Source organism: Pleurodeles waltl, chromosome 6, assembly GCF_031143425.1.
Source record: "Pleurodeles waltl isolate 20211129_DDA chromosome 6, aPleWal1.hap1.20221129, whole genome shotgun sequence".
NCBI lineage: Eukaryota > Metazoa > Chordata > Amphibia > Caudata > Salamandridae > Pleurodeles > Pleurodeles waltl.
In genome coordinates, this window is record NC_090445.1 from 1,517,035,359 (window position 1) to 1,517,059,005 (window position 23,647).

The window sequence follows — 23,647 nt, forward strand, 5'->3', positions numbered from 1 at the left end:
CACAAGCACACTGTCCCTGTTGGTATCTCTTTGGGCTTTTAACCACACCCATGTCACTTTCATTGGTTCGGGGGCTTGCCTTTTAAAATCCGCTTGATTTCATTAGTAAAAGGCATGCATACGTCATGCCTTTTCCGGTGTTTAGCCCTGCTCGAGCGCACGGGCCAACTAAAGAAAACATACCAGGCTCCATGTTTTCAGCATGGTTTCCGGACCACTTTATCTTTTTATTTTCCACGCAGCGCAATCTTGCTGTGTTTTACATAGCACAATTGCGCTGGTTTTTTTCGTTTTCAATTTCAGTGCGATCGCGCTGCATTTTACATAGCGCAATTGCACTATTTTTCCTTTTAATTTGTGTGGCAAGAAAAGTCTGGTTAGGAGTTCACAACGCTAATAGCTCTAACTCGAGCAAATGCGAGACCCATTGCATTGCAAATTCTAGCTCTGTTTTGGCAACACCCTGACAAAGTCAGTAGGTCTGCCTTTATTTTAAAATGACACTCCCTTATATTGTGTTGCTGCATCTGGTGTAGGTGTTTGAGGCACTGTGGTTTTACAGTTCAGGTCCCACTAGGGGTGTAATGTGATATGAGGGTGTGAAGGGTATTTCAATCTAACAGATGTGCAGATTTATAATTTAATGCACATTGTCTGGTAGTCCATGTGTAATAAAAGTATTTATCCTTTTTAAAGGAAAAAGCACAAACTAGACAATTTATTGAGTGTTATTATTGTGAGACACCAAATAGTTTTTTTCCTAACCCACACTACCTGTACTGAGTAGGCACTGAACTGCTCTGCTTCACTACCTTGAAAGAGTCTAATGCTATAACTGGTTTTACTTGGTTCCCAGTAAAAAGACAAATGTGGACATGTTACTTGTGTCTTTCTTGCATTTTTTGCAACTACATTTCTTACAGCTTGCAACTGCACCAGGATGTCCATCTGAGACCGTTTGTTTAAAATGTAGGGCCCTGAGCACCCATAGGGTGGGGGAAGACCTAGTGGGAGATCTTCTCAGATGTCACTTGGTAATATTATCTCATATCTGATTTGTCATAGTGAGAATTCACAATAATGAGTCTTATGGTATTAGTGCTGGCCAGCAGGGTTACATATTGTATTGTAGAGTAGTTTCATATATACAATTCTTACTACCCCGGATAAGTTGTTGACGTGCTTTATGCTGGGTAGCGCGCTGCTCCGTAACCCAAGTTTTTTGGTTTTTCAGTAGTTATTGGGATTATTCTTATGCTTTAAAGGATACCATTCCATGTACTCAAGTGTCTAAGTGGTAGATAAAATTAGTAGGAGTTGTGTGTGATCTTTAGTGGTAGGGGTTTGTGAATGTATACAAATGGTTGCTGTATTAGTATATGAGCTACAGAAGACTATAGCCCTCATTTTAACATTGGCAGTAAAAATCGCCTACTGCCGCAGTGACGGCCTCCACCATACCACCGTGGTGGCAACCATCCGTCCTCCAGATTATGAGCACTGCTTGACTTCCGCCACAATATAAGTGGAAATCTGGCAGTGTTCATACTGGCACACGGTGGCGACCTGGCCCCTACGTACAACAGCACCGACCCGCCAGCAGAACGCCGTCAGCCGTACAGGGAGTGCAGAATTATTAGGCAAGTTGTATTTTTGAGGATTCATTTTATTATTGAACAACAACCATGTTCTCAATGAACCCAAAAAACTCATTAATACCAAAGCTGAATATTTTTGGAAGTAGTTTTTAGTTTGTTTTTAGTTTTAGCTATGTTAGGGGGATATCTGTGTGTGCAGGTGACTATTACTGTGCATAATTATTAGGCAACTTAACAAAAAAAATATATATACCCATTTCAATTATTTATTATTACCAGTGAAACCAATATAACATCTCAACATTCACAAATATACATTTCTACATTCAAAAACAAAACAAAAACAAATCAGTGACCAATATAGCCACCTTTCTTTGCAAGGACACTCAAAAGCCTGCCATCCATGGATTCTGTCAGTGTTTTGATCTGTTCACCATCAACATTGCGTGCAGTAGCAACCACAGCCTCCCAGACACTGTTCAGAGAGGTGTACTGTTTTCCCTCCTTGTAAATCTCACATTTGATGATGGACCACAGGTTCTCAATGGGGTTCAGATCAGGTGAACAAGGAGGCCATGTCATTAGATTTCCTTCTTTTATACCCTTTCTTGCCAGCCACACTGTGGAGTACTTGGACGCGTGTGATGGAGCATTGTCCTCCATGAAAATCATGTTTTTCTTGAAGGATGCAGACTTCTTCTTTTACCACTGCTTGAAGAAGGTGTCTTCCAGGAACTGGCAGTAGGACTGGGAGTTGAGCTTGACTCCATCCTCAACCCGAAAAGGCCCCACAAGCTCATCTTTGATGATACCAGCCCAAACCAGTACTCCACCTCCACCTTGCTGGCGTCTGAGTCGGACTGGAGCTCTCTGCCCTTTACCAATCCAGCCACGGGCCCATCCATCTGGCCCATCAAGACTCACTCTCATTTCATCAGTCCATAAAACCTTAGAAAAATCAGTCTTGAGATATTTCTTGGCCCAGTCTTGACGTTTCCGCTTGTGTGTCTTGTTCAGTGGTGGTCGTCTTTCAGCCTTTCTTACCTTGGCCATGTCTCTGAGTATTGCACACCTTGTGCTTTTGGGCACTCCAGTGATGTTGCAGCTCTGAAATATGGCCAAACTGGTGGCAAGTGGCATCGTGGCAGCTGCACGCTTGACTTTTCTCAGTTCATGGGTAGTTATTTTGCGCCTTGGTTTTTCCACACGCTTCTTGCGACCCTGTTGACTATTTTGAATGAAACGCTTGATTGTTCGATGATCACGCTTCAGAAGCTTTGCAATTTTAAGAGTGCTGCATCCCTCTGCAAGATATCTCACTATTTTTGACTTTTCGGAGCCTGTCAAGTCCTTCTTTTGACCCATTTTGCCAAAGGAAAGGAAGTTGCCTAATAATTATGCACACCTGATATAGGGTGTTGATGTCATTAGACCACACCCCTTCTCATTACAGAGATGCACATCACCTAATATGCTTAATTGGTAGTAGGCTTTCGAGCCTATACAGCTTGGAGTAAGACAACATGCATAAAGAGGATGATGTGGTCAAAATACTCATTTGCCTAATAATTCTGCACTCCCTGTATATTGAGCTGCAATACAGCCTGGTGGTGTTCTGCTGGAGGGGCGCTGCTGGCGGTAGCACTGCCTCTTCCCATTCCCTGCGAGATGACCTCCTCACCCAAGGTAAATCGGGCATCCAACAAGGGAGGCGGGTGGGAGGGTTGGGGGGGGGATGTTGAATGTGTGTGTGAGTACGTCTATGTGTTGTATGCGTGTGAGTGAATGAGTGTAAGAATGGTGAAGTGAGTGCATGTCTGCATGTCAGTGTGTAAGAATGTGCGTGAATATGTGTGGACGAATACATATATGCCAGTGAATGCGTGTTTGCCAGTGTACGTGAATGGGTGTATGCGTGGTGCGTGTGGGTGCAGGTGTGTGTATGCAGGGAGGGTGGTGGTGGGCACAGTGACTGTTGTGGGGTGATGTGTGTGTGCTCGTTTATGGGGGTGGGTGAATGCATGTATTTGGGGGGGATGTTTGGATGCATCGGGGGGTGTTAGGTTAGTGTTGGGGGATTTGAGAGCCACCTATTGGTGACAGGGAAGGAATTTCCTGTCACCGGTAGGGCCTACCGCCATGGTTTTCGTGGCGTTGCTAATGCCACGGAAGCCATGGCGATAGGCCGCCTCATAATGCTTCCGGCGGTACTCTGTGGGCCACCGGGTCGGAGATTGACATCTCCCGCCGGCCGCTCACATTGCCATGGGGGTATGTGTTTAGAAGTGGCGGGCTGGCTGTAGCCAACCCGCCACACTCATAATGTGGCGGTATGTACCGCCAGCCTGTGTGCCGCAATGTCGCCACATTAACCCTGGTGGTCAAAAGGCCACCAGGGTTAAAATGAGGACCTATGTTTTGTCCGTTTTCAGGGTATGACTTTTAAAGGGCAGGTTGTAATCTTTGAGATTAGGTGGTGGCATTTCCCAGAAATATCGCATTAGGGATTAAGGTGAACATGCATGTTACTTTGGATAGGCCCTGCTCAAAGAGAAGGCATGCAGCGGTTGGAAAGTAAAGAGAAATTATGAGAGACGACTGTTAAAAAGAAGCTGCTGTCCAAGTTATTTTATTTTTCATGCCCGATTACTTACTCTAAGCGGAATCCTTTGGGAGGCAGGTCAATTCTCCATTGCCTGTCTCTTAATTCCATCTTAAATGAAATTCTATTTTGATGCATGTCATGATGCACTGTGCGTATGCAATACAGAAAAAAGGAAAGGTTTCCAGCAAGGGTGTTTTCTCTTTTGGGGCCGAAATGATGAGCCCCTCTGAAATTCCTACACATTCATATAAAAACTATTAAACAGATCAATTTGTTTTGAGATACAATTGTATCTCTAAACAAATCGATGCATTTAAGTCTGGGCTGTCTGCCCCGCCTTGCTTTGAAACACAAGATGGAAGTCTGGTAGTAAATAAACTTTCTACACTGTGACGCATGACACACAGCTGACTTCTCTAAAGCCCTTCATTTCCATTGTGGTCTATGACAGTATCTACTATAGCCCAGTGAGTTGGGGCATCGGAGTCTACATCCGTGCGCGAGGACAGCAATCTGTCATTAACAGGCATAAATCTGACGCTTTCCCTATTCGTCACACAGTAGGAGTGGATGTAAGCATCTGTGATTTAATGCCTTCCCTTAGGTAATGGTAAGTGTTATAATTCTAAACTTGTGTTTTTTTTTTTATTGTATTGAGAACCCTTGTCACGCTAACCACCCCAACATGACGATCCCAGCCCTGGCTAAAGTTCACAGACTCCTTTAGAAGTGGAGCTGCTATATTTGTTCCTTGTGAATCTGTTCCAAAAGACGAGGAAGGTTATTGTTTCCTTGCAAAATTGATCCAAATATCAGAGTCAAGTACAAGGGGAAAAATACAGGATTACAATAAAAAGGAAGTTAGCTGTATGGCTTTAATACTTGCCCTTAACATTATTGCAACAAACAAGGATTGATATGCGAACAATGAATGTTTAAATGTGTGTCAACATTCAGTTCCTCTTATTTCACATGTTTTACTTAATGTTGCATTCCCAGAGTTAGCCGTTTCATCATGCCATGTTTATTTGCTTTGTATTACTCTTGCATACCGCATATTTTGACTCATGCCCTGTGTTTGAGGGTATATTGAGAGCGCTGATGCATGAGGCTGTAGGCAAAGCAAAGTGCATGCAAGTGGGTTGGTCTCTCCGCAGAGCACACAGAACAATGGTCATGTATTCCACTTGGAAACTAAATTCAGTGTACGTGTGTGAGGGGGTGCGCAGAGGTCAAAACATTTAGTAGGAAAAGCAAAATGAAATAAAGTGCTTAAATGTGAATGAGTGAAGTGTATGTTCAAGGTGGTAAAATGAGAAGAGATGCGAGGGAGTGTATTCAGGGTAGAGGGAAAAGAGGGTGCTGAAGAGGAAAGATAGGAGGTTAAGAATGTGCATATGGATGAGACGTAAAGAGAAAAGGGCATACAGATCTAACGTTACAGAACTGAAGGCCATACTCCTTCCATAGGCCTCAATAATATTTAATTCACAGTCTCACAATTGAAACATTTCCAATGTTAATTATTTATAACTAATCATTATTACTCATTTACCTTAAACAGCTAACAATCATTGGCAAAGCCAATAGTACTGACCAGTTTTAGGTGTGTGTCTGTTGTGTTGTATTTCTTGATGCAATAACATAAGCAAGTAACCAAAATACAGGCTGTATGGCACACTACTGGAATCAGACATTTATTTTACATATTCCCTTTTAGGGAGCCCCCACTTTTTCATCCCACTTAAAGATCTGTCTGCTCATATTTCTGTTTGATTAATTGCAACCGGCAGCTGTGGGTAGTTCCTGATGCCTGGTTATAACATTTTCTTCCAAAGTGAACGGTGCATACAGTGCAAGACACTGGGCAAACACACACTTTGCAGGGCATGAAGTTGTCGTGCTGTTTGAACATTAAAATAACTGCTGAACATAATGCAGTAAGATTTGGAGCATTTTTTATGTGTTTTATATTTGAAGACTATACGCTCCCCACTGCTTATAAACCTTGCTTTCTCTCTAAATTAATTTGCGTTCAAATGCACAATTTATCAATCTTTTTCATTTTATCTTGGGAGGAGGACTCACCTTGGACCTCACGTTTATCCATTAAACTTGCTTGCTTCACTCACTACATAAAAGTCATACCCAACTTTTACACCCCACCACTTTCAAATGTCACCAGCCGCCACTGGTTACCAGGCTGCATTCCTTTATCGAAGCTCACAATAAAAGTATGTAAGATGTTACAGGCAGTTTTAGTGTCCCCGTCCACAAGAGAAATCAGCATTAGCCAAGCCAATCGTTTCCCTACTCAAAGACCTTCTGGCCATATTAATAGAAAACAGTTTCTCATACTTGTAAGCCACCATATTGTGTGATGCAACATGCACGAGAGAAGTATGGTGTGGGCAGATGGCAAATTAAAGGAAAAAAATAAGGGGGCAAAAGGGGATTACAAAAGTGCAGTGGGACAGCATCAAGGGCTTCACCAATGCTGCCATCTGACACCTATCGTGACGCATAGAAGCGCCTCGTGGAATGTCTGGACATAAGAGCCAGGGTGAAGTGGAGAGTGGTGGTGGGAGCAAGTGAAGTTGAGACCTCCAAGACCAGACAGTTAACAACCACAGAGTGCTAAACAGGTAATAACATTAAAACAAGAGGTTCCCTGAGGCCAGTCAAAAGCAGGAGTAAATAAGTTAAGCTCCAGAGGAGGTACAAAAATAGAATCAGGAGGTAACTGAGATTGACAAGAAGGACATCTAGTCCATTCTGCTCACATGTGACGACCCAAGAACTCAGTGGGAAAAGGATACTGGGGAGTTCAAAAATGCAGAAAGGGAAGAGGCAGGTAGAAAGGCGGCCATGGGTGGTAGTCAGAAGGGCAAAATTCCCATTAATCCAGTTGCAAAGTCCGCACACAACTTATTACACATGCCCCATACTATATCCCACTAGTATAGCCACAACTAACAGATGAATTTCAAAGAGGATGTGTGGGCAAAGGGAAACTTTGCAACACACTATGGGAATGTCCATACAGAGAGCTAGTCTGAAAAAAATGGCAGGAAAGTGCATAACAGGTATGACTGAACCAGAGGAACTAAAAGAGAAGGTGGCTGTATTGGGAATATGGAGACACATAGTGGTGCCAAGACACATGAAAATAATATAGTAAATTGGCAGACTGTGGGGGGTAGGGCAACAAGAACATCAGGTTTTGACACATGATGTGACAACATAAACTGGTGCATAGTAACAGAGAACGTCATATGCATGAGCAAGAAAGTTGGCAAAATCTGAGGGACGTGGAAAGACATTATTCTAGATTTAATAATAACCCACCATAGTGAGGAAGACAAAAAAGTCAGCAAGAACAACGAATGACAACACGATGAATAAAGGATAGTAACAAAGCTGGACTTCAATGGATTCCTTTCCCCTCATTCCTAACTGACTAAAGGACAAATCAGGGAAACTAAGAATGCCAGGACAGGCAATACAGACCCTATGATAAATGGAAATTATAAATGCAACTGAACTAATGTCACAACAATATATACCGTTAGTTTGTAGGAATGATATTTTTATTGTTCTATGTTAAAAAAAAAAAGAGAGAGACACACAATCCTGAGGGAGGTCTGGCTCTGTGATATTCTATACTATATAGTCTGTAACAAGATCGCAAAATGGCACGTCAAAACGTGCTGTCACAACAGTAATGGCGAACAGCTAATACAATTTAGTAGGACGGTATATTTACAGCACTATTAATAATGCGTGTGGTATTTAAGCATATAGGTATTTTCGGATTACATTTTACAGAACCTAAAACCTCTTATATATAACAAGACTTTGAAATGGTAATCGAAACCACGTGATGCAAATCCTTGACCCAGCAAGTTCAGCATATGAACATCTCATAATTCTGAATATGTTGAAGAAGCATCTCTTGTTGCTCCCTTCAGAACGTTTGGAAGTAGCAAATATAATCAATTTATTTTCTCAGTTTCCTTTACAGTTAAAAAGTATCAAATATTGGTAAACTTTACACCTACAACACACATGCAGACAACATATGCACAGACATGTACGCATACTTACAGGTCAACGGGCAGTGGATCAACATGCAAACATGCGCCTAGCTAAAAGAGCAAAAGGCATAAAGGCCAGCATCAGCACACAGACAAGTGGCTACACACATGAAGAAAGATAACAATTCATGGGCAAGTATATATGTATATGTAGAGAACATACAGAAAACACATAATTCAAAAGTATGAATTACCTTTATGGCAATGCAGACTTTGTGTACACTTAACCTTTAGCCCCTCTGCTGATGAAATCGCATTAAAAGTTGAAAACGCTACAGAAGCTCAAGGTTTTTTGTGTTCTTAGCTGCCTCCTGCAGCAATGCCTCAGGAAGCTAATGTAAGCCGTTATAGTACGAAAACTGGGATTAAAGACACTACACTAAACATAAAATGTGAAGAAGTACTAACAAATGTAATGTGCTCGACATGCATTTTCGGATACCACCCAGAACTTTATTTAGCAATGCTCGTTTTAAAAAAACGAGACCTATTGGACAATACTCGTTTTCTTTATTTTATTTGGAATTCGTAGCTCTGTTTATCCATTATAAATTCAGGACTTCGAATGGCAGAATGCAAATAATAAACTCTGATCGAGTAAGTTACTCATTTATGGACATAGACAATCTAAGACCGATGTAGACTATACACCAGCCTCAAATGCAGCCAGTTAAAGCAAGCAAACACCAATGAGTGATACTTAGATTTGCTAACTGATTATGCAACATGTATACCGCTATATACAAGTTACTAGCCATCTGGAAATAGATTACTTAATTTACGATAAACATGTTCTCACAAAATTACAGATATCAGCTAAACCTAGTATGCCTTCAAAAGGCTACCTTGATTTTTAAAACCATGACCGGTCCAGATTCTGTAATGAGAAACACCAACATGTATGCAGGCACAACCTGCTTTATTCTATTTCACTGTCTCTATTTGATGCTCAATTCCTTCCCATCCCAAGAATACTAGATTTCTAAACTCCCTCCGTCAGGCACAGATTTTTCTCAAAGGCAGTGCACTCTCCTAAATCCTACTTCATATTGTTACCACACTCAGTGTTATGGATCACAAAGTGCATTTTGCCTTCACCTACAATGCCTCTTTTTCGTTGACATTTTTGTCAAACAGGCAGCAGGCCTAATTTCGCTACCAATTCTGAAATACCAGATAGCCAGCCGGAGAGAACCAGCCAGAGAGAACCATGCTTTTGGGGAAAGTTTGTTCTGTTCACAAACATCCTCCATCATTCCCTTTCAAATGATCCCTCCTTTCTTCTCCACATTCCAGTTGTTTGCACTAGTCTCAATACTACATTAAGTGTTTCAGAAACAACCAACATGACATTTGATCCTAAGAATGTACTTCCTCTTCCAAGAATGTATAGATTAACGAAAGCACTATCAAAGGAACAAATGTAGATTGACACAACATGAGTCACTATACATGGACAAACTGAACAGACCATTAAAAAAAATGTATTCCTTTAGAATTAATGAAACATTGCCTCACTTGCACCGAGTCACATTTTATTTTCAAAGAGCATTTAGAGTATCTTTAGGAGTAGAATGACACTTAAAAATTTATATAGCATTATTTTGTGTGTTTTAATAAAGCGCTATGACTGATGTATTTTGTACCTTTTTAACTCAAGGGGAATACTTAACAAAAACAGACACAACACCATTTGGTATTGAGAGAGAGTAGTTGTACAAGGCTAATGTACCTTTCTAATATCCGGCAATGTGTTTCATTTTCTTTTTTTTCTTTAGTTGTTTTAGGATATAGTCACAACATTAATTTCCACTGATACCTTTTTCTCCTTTAACAAACAGATAAGGTCTTGTAGTTTATGGAGCACTTGCACAGCAGTTTGCGCGGTTTTGCAACACCATAAAGAGTAGTTGTCACAATGTTTAGGGACACCCTCACTGTTTATCTGGATGAGGGAGAGAAGAATCTGTAGAAGCTGAAATTCCTTGAGACTTTACATCTATCTCCAGACACTTTACGTAACCCAAGTCACTGCTGATCAACACAGAACTAAAGCAGTTAGGCACAAGGCATGGGCCTCATACCCACAGAAAGTAATGAAAAATAGAGAGGAGTTTGTAGTGACTGGACTGACACGTTGTTTGAAGTAATTCATAAGATTTATTTCCATTGAACAAGAGCGTCTCCTTCCTTGTTTCCCAGTCACATCCAACTGCCAACTCCCTCGATTCCACCCCGCTCACCCACACGCATTTCAGCTCACTCGCACACATTCCATTCCGAACCCAACTAGCATCATGACAACATAACACATCTCCTTCCTTTCTGAAAAAGAAAACTTACAACACTAAAACAAATTTGCTAAAGCAAAATCAATACTCAGAGAAAAGAAAAAAAAAAAAATGTACACAACATTAACAAGAGTGGTATAACAATGGATTCATTTGAGTTGAACATAGTCTTCCAAGTAGCGAGGTGGTTTGCGAGCTCTTTGACTCCGACAGTACATGTTCACCTCTGGAGTGCAATCACCAGGATTACTGTCACATCTTTGAGAAAGATTGCTACCAGAATGATCATTGGCAACTCTACTCTTGGACGCACAGCCCAATTCTTCATCACTCATCATCATAAAATTATTGCCACTCGACACATCACGCAACAGTTTCACATCTCTAACGCTCCCTTTTTGATATAATGCTACTCTCCGTCTATTACATTTGTTTCCATTCTCTAGCACTACATAATCTGTAATTTACATGCTTGACTGACTTTAAATGGACCTATAAATTTCGAAAGACCACCAGATAACCTTCCTCGTTTGATTTTAACCCAATCCCCTTCGACTATATCACTTTTTTTTTTTATTTCATTCCTAGGTTCAACAGACTTGGGATTATTATATAACTTCCAGGCAGGAGTTAATTTCAAACCTGGTTTCCTGCCTCTCATCATTTCAAACGGAGAATAACCTGTTGCTTTGTTAATGGTGGTGCGATGAGCCCACACCATATCCTCCACCATTTTCGTTACATCTTTCTCACTTTGAATGGCCATAAGAATGGTACCTTTCACCAAACGATTTACTCTCTCAACCGTACCATTGCCACGAGGATTGTATAAGGCAGTGCGGTGATGAATAATTCCCTGACTGTCAAGAAACTCCCTCATCTCTCTTGAAGTAAGTTGGGTTCCATTGTCAGTTATCAAAATACGTGGAAGACCCTCTTCAAGAAAAACACTGTTTAGGGTATCAATGGTACTTCTTGTTGTGATATCACGCAGGAATTTGACTATGATCCATCTTGAATGAACATCAACCATGCCTAAAGCATTTTGAAAATTGTTCCTTATACCCTGAATAGGACCAATGAAATCTAAGCAGACAGTACTCCATGTTGAACCTGGATCTTCTATGTGTCCACACACTCGTGGCTCCAGTTTTTAATCTCTTTTCACTTTCTTTGCATACCTCACAATCCTCCACCCATTGAGAAATCAAATCATCCATACCAGGCCACCAAAAATTCTAACTCTTTTCTTTGTCAAAGTCTGTCCCAGATGACCCTCATGAGCTAATGCAACAATCTTCCTTCTAATACCCTCTGGAGGTAAAAATGTGTCATTCCTCATTAAGAGCTTTCCATTGGTTAATGTAAATTCATCGATTAATTTCACATAGGGTCGCACTGCTAAACTGACTGCACTCTCTCTCTTTTTTCCCTTTAAAACCATACGTACAACTTCACTCAATATCGTATCCTTCTCCATACATCGCTCCCAGTCTTCAACCCCAAATGTACCAGCTCCACAGACTACTACATCAGACAACCAAGCTACTGCACCTTCCTCATCTTCACAAACCATATGTCTATCACTGACAGCTTCACTTTCCAACGGTAATCTAGATAAACAGTCCGCCTGGGAATTTCTCCAACCTGGAATGTGTTCAATCACAAATTTATACTCCTGTAACTTAGAGGCTAGTCTAGCCAACCTGGCAGAGCCCTTCCCAGCTCCGCCTGGACTTATGATTTTTAGTAGGGGTTTGTGATCAGATCGCAAAGTAAATGTTATGCCCCATAAAAAGGTTCTAAAATGCTCTACAGAACAAGTAGCAGCTAGCGCCTCACGCTCAATCACCGAATAATTACGTTCACTCTCTGTCAGTGAGCGCGAAGCAAAAGCTACTGTTACTTCCTTCTTCCCCTGCACTTGAGACAACACTGATCCTACGCCACATGCACTGGCATCTACAGTTAAAACTGTCTTGCGGAGTGTGTCAAACGGTGTCAATATACCTGCATTACAAATTTCTTGTTTCACCATATCAAACGCTTCCTGTTGCTCAAGTTACCAATTAAAACCAACTCCTTTACGCAACAGTTTCCGCAGGCACTCTGTTTTCATTGCAAAATTTTCTACGAATTTGCTGTAGTATTCAATGAGCCCCATAAAAGAACGCAATTGTTCTTTGTCAGATGGAACAGATACAGACTTAATAGCCTTTAATAAGTCTTCTTTGGGTTTAACACCTTCGCCAGAAATCGTGTGGCCCAAATATTCAATTTCTTCAGCTAAAAATTTACATTTAGCCTTCCTCAGTGTTAACCCTGCTTTTCTGAGCATGCACAACACATCCTTGAGAACCGAATTGTGCTCAGTTTCCGTTTGACCAAAAACCAAGATATCATCCTGAAAAAAATACTACGTTTCATAACCCTCTAAAGATATGTGACATCGCTCGTTGGAAAACACTAGCGACTGAAGACAGTCCAAAAGGCATTCTAGTAAATTGGAAAGTGCCTTCCATAGTTATGAATGCTGTAAACTGCCTGGAGTCTTCATGCAACCTAATCTGATGGTATGCACTCTTGAGATCTAACTTAAAGAAGAATTTACCTCCCTTAAGCAAGAACAGAAGTTCATTTATGTTTGGTAAAGGAAACACATCAGTAACCACAAATTGGTTCACACTTCTCAAATCCACACAGGAACGAAGTTTTCCATCACACTTCTTGGTTATAACAACTGGAGAAATCCAGGAAGACGCCTCTACCGGCTCGATGATACCCTCTTTCATCATGTCATCTAACATTTTCTTCACTTCACTCCTAACTACTATAGGTACCTTTCTAACTTTGTGCTTCACAGGTACTGCTCCTTTTTGTAAAATTATTTTGTGAACATAACCTTTCAACTTAACCAACCTTTCACTAAAAACATCTTTCGCACCACTTAAAATTTTATCTAGGCTGGCATCACTCACCATTAACACCTTCTCAGCAGAATGAGGATCAATAACAATATGTAAGTCATATTGATGAGCCCAACCCAATATGGGAGGACCGCTATCAGCTACATATACTTTCCCTTCAATGCTCCTTGACTTAAAGAGAATGGGTGAGACAAAATATCCTAAAACGTTGATCATAGCTCCTTGATATCCTCTTGGGTTGATATCTTTGGGTAACAACGGCACCTCTGACCAGTTCTCCATCCACATTGATTTTGGTACAATAGTATACAATGTGCCTGAATCTACCATCAACTCAACATTTCTGCCTAAAACAGAAAAAAATACCCCCCGGTCTCACTTCTCGTTGTACATTTGCTCCGTCAGAGTTCACAAGGAGTACACGATCCTCCAATCCATTCTCCTCTGCAACTGATTCAGTCATAGCCACACGCATTCTATACATATCTTTGCACATGCAGGCAAAATGCCCTTTGCGACCACACTTTCTGCACTCCTTCTTTAGTGCATAACACCACTTGGCATCATTGTTGTGAGAAGAACTCCCACACCTAGAACATCCTTTTGATCTGCCGAGTTTACCCTCATACACAGGTTGTTTACTACCTAAGCTGCCATTCTTAAAAGCCGAATTTTTCTTTGAAACAAGTGCTACATCCCCCTCCCCCGAGGAAATGTCCTTTTTACTAATTTCCTTCATGCATTGTTCCGATTCTTCAACAATTTTGGCTATGCCAATTGCGTCCTTAAGAGATGGATTTTACGCTGCCCATAACCGCTCCTGAGTTTTTTTGCTCAGACAATGATCTATAAGATGGTCTTGAATCAGTTCATCCGTCATTGCACCAAACTTGCACTTCACTGACAGTTCTCGTACGCTTGAAATAAAATCATCTAGTGACTCTCCTTCTCTTTGAGGTCTGGTGTAAAATTTGTAACGTGACATAACGATGTTCTCCTCTTTAGAAAATCTCTTCTCCAAGCGTAATTTTGCTTCCTCAAAAACATTCTGTAAAGGTTGACCATCATCATCGCAAATTTCAGGTAAGTACTTAAATATGTGATGGGCTTCCTTGCCAATAGTACTTAATAATAAAGCTTTCTTCCTCAAAGGTGAAAACTTTTGGCCATCCAACGCCAATAAATAATTATCAAATAAATCTATCCACTCTTCCCATTGAATGGCTAGTTGTCCATGCATATCTAAAAGAACAGGCGGTAAATTGATAGAAGAAGCCATAGATATAATACAAATAACTGTAAACAGCTGCAATACAGTAGCAGTACTTGTTTTATAGATCAATTTCAGTTTCACTGAAGAAATAGTCGTTAAAGTCCTTCTTTCTATCAAAAAAAATATATATATCACAAAGGTTTCCAAGAACGAATTCACACAAAGTTGCTGTGCACAAGATGATGTGGATGAGCGTAGCTGCGGGACGTTGAGATTAAAAAAAAAACATTGACTGCGCATGTGCGCTCTCAGTCACAAACTGCTCTCTCCAACAAAGAATCCAGAGACCTCACCCGAATGGTCTCCTCAATTGTGGCACAGGTCATCGGCTACAGCAACTACAGCTCCATCAAAGTCCTCTCATCCAGTACATCGCTCGTCAGACTCCGATGCACACCGACAGCTGACCGCGATTAGAAACTCGTCTTGTTCAGGTGTCAGCGCGTCTGATGTGACTGGATCACATCCCACCTCGTCGCCAAAAAGGTGTAGTGACGGGACTGACACGATGTTTGAAGTAATTCATAAGATTTATTTCCATTGAACAAGAGCGTCTCCTTCCTTGTTTCCCAGTCACATCCAACTGCCAACTCCCTCGATTCCACCCCGCACACACACACGCATTCCAGCTCACTCGCACACATTCCATTCCCAACCCAACTAGCACCATGACAACATAACAGAGTTCAGTTGTAAATTGCCCTGATTTACACAAAAGTCTCTTTTCCCGGGAACAGTACATCAATCAAATTGATCCCTCCCCGGTACCTAATCTCCTGATGCACATCATCATTTACCACTGTGATTCTGTAGGTCTCCGTCCCCTGTCCTAATTCACGTGGATACAAAGGTTACAAATTGAAGTTTGAAATTCTACCATAAAAGCACATTACAATTCCAGTTTCTCTGTTACCAAATAGACACTATATGGTCCTCAGTCGAAACCACCAGAAGTCACCAGCCTCTGCCTTATAACTACAGAACAGCTAAAAAAATAAAAAGAGAATTGTTTCCATTGCTTTGGGAAAATGTTAGTCCATCTTCCACAAGATACTGACTCAAAAACATTACAGTTATCAGCGGTTTTGACAGCCAGGAGTAATATATAGTATTGAAGAGTTGTTCCAAAGAATCATCAACCGACAACAGAACCATTATATCCCATAAAAATCAGTTGCTGACAGCCAAACGTATTGTTGCGCTCGCTGCACCAATATAGCGTATATTACAAAACAAGAGAGAAAAACAGGCACACAACCATTCGAGAATGAGTGAGTTCCACTGAGCAACAACCCCATAGGCATAAAAGTGCGGCAAATGGTTAGCAGATGCCCAGGAAGACACTAGTTTATTGCCATAATTTGCTTTGTAAATATCAGAATATAAAACATGCCAGATAGTGCATTACAACAAATGATGACATTATTATATTACACAAACCTTACTAGACTATAAATCCATATGAAACCCTTCAAGTATTTGAGCACCTGTATGTAGCCCTCCAAGGCAGAGGCATTTTTCTAGTCCTTCCTCGCCTCAATCTATACAGTTTGATCTGCATGTATTTTGCTGCCACAATTCTTAGTGCGCCCAAAGAGCACAGAGTAATCTGACAGTTCTCATCAGACCAGAAGATATTTTCACTTAAGCATTTGATATTGCCTCTCCTATGAAGATGCACAAGCAATCATGCCTGTAGTGAATTAAAAAAATAAGAAACTCAAGCTTTCATCCCATTATGCTATGGTTTGCCAGTACTTACAGTGGCTGTCACTTTGTCCCAGTCAGAAACGAAAGCCCGGAATCCTTCCCCGAACACTGTGCCTGCGGTCCTTGTGGGAGGGAAAACACAAGGGTCAGCAGAAGAACAACCACTTCATAGACAAGCACTGGCAAATCCAATAGGTCTGGTGTTGGCTGGCAAGGCTCATGAGGGGTATCTGGTAAGAGATGGGATACTTCAGAAAAGACAATGTTCCAAAAAACCCTTGTACGGGAGGCTGACTGAATACCTGCGTTGCATCATCTTGAATTATGATGAATAATTAAGGCAGGATGTATGACACTGCAGCTGGATTAAGATATGGTAATTAAATATTACTTCACGTTAAAAAAAATATATACAGGGAGTGCAGAATTATTAGGCAAGTTGTATTTTTGAGGATTAATTTTATTATTGAACAACAACCATGTTCTCAATGAACCCAAAAAACTCATTAATATCAAAACTGAATATTTTTGGAAGTAGTTTTTAGTTTGTTTTTAGTTTTAGCTATGTTAGGGGGATATCTGTGTGTGCAGGTGACTATCACTGTGCATAATTATTAGGCAACTTAACAAAAAAAAATAGATATCCATTTCAATTATTTATCATTACCAGTGAAACCAATATAACATCTCAACATTCACAAATATACATTTCTGACATTCAAAAACAAAACAAAAACAAATCAGTGACCAATATAGCCACCTTTCTTTGCAAGGACACTCAAAAGCCTGCCATCCATGGATTCTGTCAGTGTTTTGATCTGTTCACCATCAACATTGCGTGCAGCAGCAACCACAGCCTCCGAGACACTGTTCAGAGAGGTGTACTGTTTTCCCTCCTTGTAAATCTCACATTTGATGATGGACCACAGGTTCTCAATGGGGTTCAGATCAGGTGAACAAGGAGGCCATGTCATTAGATTTCCTTCTTTTATACCCTTTCTTGCCAGCCACGCTGTGGAGTACTTGGACGCGTGTGATGGAGCATTGTCCTGCATGAAAATCATGTTTTTCTTGAAGGATGCAGACTTCTTCCTGTACCACTGCTTGAAGAAGGTGTCTTCCAGGAACTGGCAGTAGGACTGGGAGTTGAGCTTGACTCCATCCTCAACCCGAAAAGGCCCCACAAGCTCATCTTTGATGATACCAGCCCAAACCAGTACTCCACCTCCACCTTGCTGGCGTCTGAGTCGGACTGGAGCTCTCTGCCCTTTACCAATCCAGCCACGGGCCCATCCATCTGGCCCATCAAGACTCACTCTCATTTCATCAGTCCATAAAACCTTATAAAAATCAGTCTTGAGATATTTCTTGGCCCAGTCTTGACGTTTCAGCTTGTGTGTCTTGTTCAGTGGTGGTCGTCTTTCAGCCTTTCTTACCTTGTCCATGTCTCGGAGTATTGCACACCTTGTGCTTTTGGGCACTCCAGTGATGTTGCAGCTCTGAAATATGGCCAAACTGGTGGCAAGTGGCATCGTGGCAGCTGCACGCTTGACTTTTCTCAGTTCATGGGCAGTTATTTTGCGCCTTGGTTTTTCCACACGCTTCTTGCGACCCTGTTGACTATTTTGAATGAAACGCTTGATTGTTCGATGATCACGCTTCAGAAGCTTTGCAATTTTAAGAGTGCTGCATCCCTCTGCAAGATATCTCACTATTTTTGACTTTTCTGAGCCTGTCAAGTCCTTCTTTTGACCCATTTTGCCAAAGGAAAGGAAGTTGCCTAATAATTATGCACACCTGATATAGGGTGTTGATGTCATTAGACCACACCCCTTCTCATTACAGAGATGCACATCACCTAATATGCTTAATTGGTAGTAGGCTTTCGAGCCTATACAGCTTGGAGTAAGACAACATGCATAAAGAGGATGATGTGGTCAAAATACTCATTTGCCTAATAATTCTGCACTCCCTGTATAGAAATTTACTGGGAAAAAAACAAAAGGTTACAGGGACATTTAAGTTAGGTTCACATTTTACACACACAAAACCATAGAAATTCAGAAGTTATAGTTATACTTATCTGATGAAACTATAGCTCGTGTTGCAATGTAATGTTAGGCCATACAAATACATTATTTGGTCTCAAAAATCAAATTTTGCTACAGTAGTTTGTGGCTCTGAAGAGACCTACTTTTTGTGTGGACATGCTCCTTATGAAAGAGTATAATTCTGTCACTCACAGTAAAGTTATCCAACGGCTGAAGAGAGCTGACCCACTGCACCATGCTTTATGTTGCAGTGGGAAGAAGAAAAAATTGTAATTGCATAACAATAGGCCAATGCCCAAAGCGGACCGGCTCAAAGCCTATATAGGTAAAAATGTTATGTATATAATTTTAGTAAAATCAAAAAGTCTCAGCTAATGCCAAACCGAACAAGATTTCTGAACTACAAGTAGCTGCCTCAAGACAGGGAAGGTTTATGTGCACACATGTGAACTCTTTAATCTACAGAGATTAGCAGGCAGGGCCAATACTGTTAAACAAAAGTTTCAAGTGGTAATTCTCCCCCTGAGGAAAACGAGCAGCAATCCAAAAGTGGAGGAAAAGCAAACCGCTAGCTAAAAAAATAATAATAATAACAACAAAATTGAGGGAAATAGATTTTTAAAAATCATACATTTGCATATTGATCAATGACGAAAAATATTACTATGTATTTTTATTGTGAGCCATACTTTTACAGGATCACAGTGGGACCAGAAAATTAATGATACTAAATGTGTTTAATTCAATAACATTAAAAGCACTCCATTCAGAGGTAACAAATTACGGGATAGCTATTATTCTTATCTTTACAAAGATAACTCATGGGGGTCCCAAGATGGCTGCCACCGTTTGGAGCTCAGGTCTGGATTCTGGTCTTCTCTGCCGAGAGGTACCCCCAACACAGCATTTGAAGCACAAGGATCGGAGGTAGTGGCAGGTGCTAAGCCGTGCACACAGGGGTTAAAGATCGGCATCAATCCAGGTTGTAAAACGAGTGACTGGTCTGTGACACAGAGAATGCACTGGAGCGCTATATTGTACACTGCGACTGTGGTGGCAAACCCTATAGTGGCACTCCCCAGGAGTGCGAGGGTAGGGTTGCCATGGCGGCAGTGTTCTCGTAGTGGACTAACCAAAGCATGGCAGTGACCTGCTGAGTGTCGGATGCTGGCTCGGACTGCCAGGCTGATATCTTCGCTGGGTGGCAGAGCCCGAGAGCCCTCCCCCACCCGGAAATACACCTGGCCCAGATTCATCAAAGCTGCGCAGGAGGTGCATGGGGGTACGGAAACTTCCTAGAGGGAGACTGGAAAGAGAACCTGATGCGAGGAGTTGGCAACAGTGATGGTGGTCAGCAGCAGAATAGAAAGCGCACCTAATGTGAGGAGTTACCAACTGACAGGCAAACTTCAGAGAAGGCCCAACAAAATACCTGGAGGAGACTGGAACGAACGCCCAACGTCAGGGCACAATTGGAAGCAAAAAAGAAAACGAAAGAGGACACCAGCATGTGCAAGTCTGCACACCTCAATGGGGTTTGAGGCGACAAGGCCCACTGATGACTGGTAGGTGCCATCAAGGACGAATCCCTATTGTTGAGCTCAATTTTAGATGTGAAAGAGGAGCTGTTGGAGAAGCCTGGTCTGTGGAAATAGAGGCTCAAACTAGGGAAAAGCAGTTTAGGGATCTCAATTAAAGAGTAGAAACAGTGGTAAGAATTGGCCATGTGGGGGACAGCATGCACGAAGTGGGATTGCAGAGAGCTGCAAACACCAACAAGATTAAGGGCATGTCAAAATAAAAATAAATGCAACTGACACCTTGAGACCAGATTTGAGAATAAAAGTGCCTGAACATATGAACATCTCAGAGCATCGAAGGTTCCTGAGGAGATGAAAAGGGGGCAGTCCTTAACTGGATGAAGCTTGTACTGAGTGATTTACTGGCCAGGTCAGAGGACGAGACATGCTTCATGATTGAGAGACTATACAGACTTCTGCAAGGCATGGAGATTGGCCATCAAGCAGTGGAGGTACAGTGAGAGAGGTGGCGTGAGTGTGCTGTCACAGGACACAATAAACCAGATCACAAAACAAACTAGGGGAGGGAACTCAGCATACAAAGGAGGGACATTTCTCAAAATGCACCAATAAAAATGAAGCATGTAAGACAAGCGCAACGAAGAATGAATAGCAAGAGTGGGTGTGGTTAAAAGCCCAGAGAGAGATTATAACAGGCTCTAGAGCGCTTACGTGCTCGACTCTGAAAGTGGTGGTAAGAAAATAGGAGAGGCCAGACTATTGTTCTTCCCCAAAATAGGAGCGAGTGTCCTGGCGCAAAAGAAGAACTGTTGGTGATCAAAAATATAAATGGTAAAGAAAGGACTTACTGTGAATTGGTGGGGTTTCTGATTCATTTAGGAGTGCAACACTAGCTGATTTGCTATAGTTTCACACAGGCACAATCAGCGAAGGCCTGCACGGAATGGTCTGTGATTGGACAGTGGGTGACTCTTGGACAATGAGGATTTTTCTTTCAGTTTAAAAATGATGCTTTGACGGATCCGGACTAAATCCAGGTTTGGGGTGCTGATTGAGGTGGTGCTCCATGAGCGCAAGTGAAGCAAGACTGGAGCAGGCTAGTTCTTGATAAGTTTTGTGATCAATACTGTATTATCCTAGTAACATCTTCCTACCCACAGTGCTCCTAGGGGAGAATGCAGAAAACAACGTTTTTGAAATGATGTACCTTTCCTGCACTCCTCCTGGGAGATTCTAACGTGGTTTGTGAGCAGCGCAGGACTAACCGCTTGCTTAGGATATAGGAGACTGAATTTTCTTTCTAATTTATGGACTGGAAGTGGGGGGGGGGGAATGGATGGAAGGGGGTTGGTGCCATTCAGTGTCTTGGCTTAGGCGTGGGTGTTTTTTCCCGAGCCTCATTTTAATAATGGTATTTTATCAGACTCCTTGTGTAACCTCTCAATCTTAACTAGGACAAGCCTGTTTTAATCCTGTTTTCTTGTGTTTCTTATCCCATGTGTCTTATATCTGGCATTCCCAAAATGTGTTAGTCCGACATTCTCTGATTCATTAAGTGCGCCTACGGCAAACTGCCTGAGAAGGTTACAGAACAGGCCTTTCCTGGCAAACAATCTTCAAGTATTAGTGCACTGCTTTAGAGAAAGAGGCCATGGTCTGAGGGGCCCTGGGCACAACACTCATCTGTGCATCTTCCTTGCATCACATACTGAGATACCATATTAAACTGAGGCCTTACAACAGTGGATAAATAGGGGTACTTTTTCTGTCAATGCCTACGCAAATTAGTCATACTTTGAAAACATCTGTTCTGCCATAGGAATGGCCTGTAAGCATATCTATGCATCTGTGGTCAGTACTGCATTTAATGGAACATACTTGATGGACTCTAGCACAGTTTGTCGGTGCTCTGCAGCCTTCAACCGGATCTGTTCACGAATAATGTCAGCGTTCTCCCGCTCCACCTTGGCTCGTGCACGGGCCTCCGCTTCTATCCGCAACATCTCATTCTTGTGTCGCAGCTCCATCTCATGCTCCACAGTAGCTAAGTAAGAACAAGAAATGTATGTTATAGTCTAAGCCACGTCAACCCATCGGCTTCGTCTCTGGTAAGGATTGGCTGATAATATTTTGCACTAAGCAAAATTGGCTAGCTAAATGGCAAAATTTTATATTACAGAAAACAAAACTCATAAGTTAAACTTTTCTTAGCAGACTACCATACATTACTAAGAGATTTCTACTAAATAATTTCACAAAAGTAGCCAGATCTTTGAACTAACAGAGCATTTCAGACATGAAAACAACCAGGGAATACATTTTCAGGGTTCTCATATCCCTAGATTTCCGGTTGCCCGGGTTTTGTAAAAAGAGTTAATGAGTTCCAGCTGTGGATGAATAAACCTATAGTTAAATAATAAACATAGATGAAATCCGGAATGTATAAACACACTCAAATGAAATGTAACAAAGAAGACCACACGATGCAGTGTGCTCAATACGTTGCTTCATTTCTCCAGCCTTTAAAGTATTCCCCCCTCAATTTACTAGAGTGCATCTCTCGCCAACTACACTCTCAAGTTGGAAAAATGAAACAAACTACTAACTCACGTTATTCATCAGGCTAAAGTCAATTATGCTCAAAGGTATGGTTCAAGTTCTTGCAGATACTGGTAAAATACAAGAGGCAGTAATCATCTCACAAAAGATGGAGAAGTTTGCTAGATCCATTCTCCCTACAAAGTCCAGGTCCTGGGGAAATCCACAACTAAAAGTGCACCTGAGGATGTTAACATCAGTATTGCAGCTTAATAACCAATTTGTGAGGAAAGGTCCATGGCTTTACTTCGCATATCTCCTGAAAATTAGCACTGGGGTGGCAGAGAACTGCTGTAAAAACTATGCACCAAACAGTTCTATTTTTGTGAACCAAAAGTATACTCTGCACCTAACGCTATCTCAAACTTTGTCGGCAAGGAGTTAAGGAAAGTTGGCACAGCTGGCGCAGCCAAAGCCTTGCAATTTACCTCTCCTCATTCCCTCTTGCTTTTGTACAGACTCTTCCTGCTTCCTTAAGTTTTCTTCATTGAGAAGTTGCTAAAAAAGAAAAGACAGTCAACTAAAGGAGCTACATCCATCAACGTTATCTAACAGGCATCTCATTCTTCGCACTTGGTTTGTCTCCCGTAAACTATTGACACTTAAAGCAGGCAGCCACTTCTTGGTATTTCCACAGTTTTATTCTCAAAATGTTGGCATTTAAAATTAAAAAAAAAGGTTTAGTCTTGCTGTAGACTTTCATTGCCTTCAGTCTCATGATCGATTCGTTACCAGAAATCAGTTAACCCGTGTTATCGTCTGAAAAGAGAATTCACACTCACCGGGGAAGGGGAGAAATCCTATCGGGACAAAATGGCATTACAAATGCAAGGGTTATTCAGAAAAGTCTATGCTGTGCAACACCGAGGACTGTGCACGTACACATGGAAGTACATCGGTCAGTAATGCGTAAACAGTGACCATGACAACATTTACCTTTGTCCTTAGTTACAATG

The 23,647-nt window shown here is 41.5% G+C and overlaps 1 protein-coding gene across 1 annotated transcript in view; it reads right to left on the minus strand.

Moving 5' to 3' along the window:
• The window catches only part of LOC138301028 (ATPase family AAA domain-containing protein 3-A), a 360,997-nt gene that overhangs the window by 311,383 nt on the left and 25,967 nt on the right, over positions 1 to 23,647 (minus strand). The window contains exons 5-7 of the mRNA XM_069241050.1: positions 23,120 to 23,189; positions 21,972 to 22,137; positions 16,554 to 16,623 (exon numbers count right to left, since the gene is read on the minus strand). Of these exons, the coding sequence (XP_069097151.1) occupies positions 16,554 to 16,623; positions 21,972 to 22,137; positions 23,120 to 23,189 (306 nt within the window). The remainder of the gene's footprint in view (positions 1 to 16,553; positions 16,624 to 21,971; positions 22,138 to 23,119; positions 23,190 to 23,647) is intronic.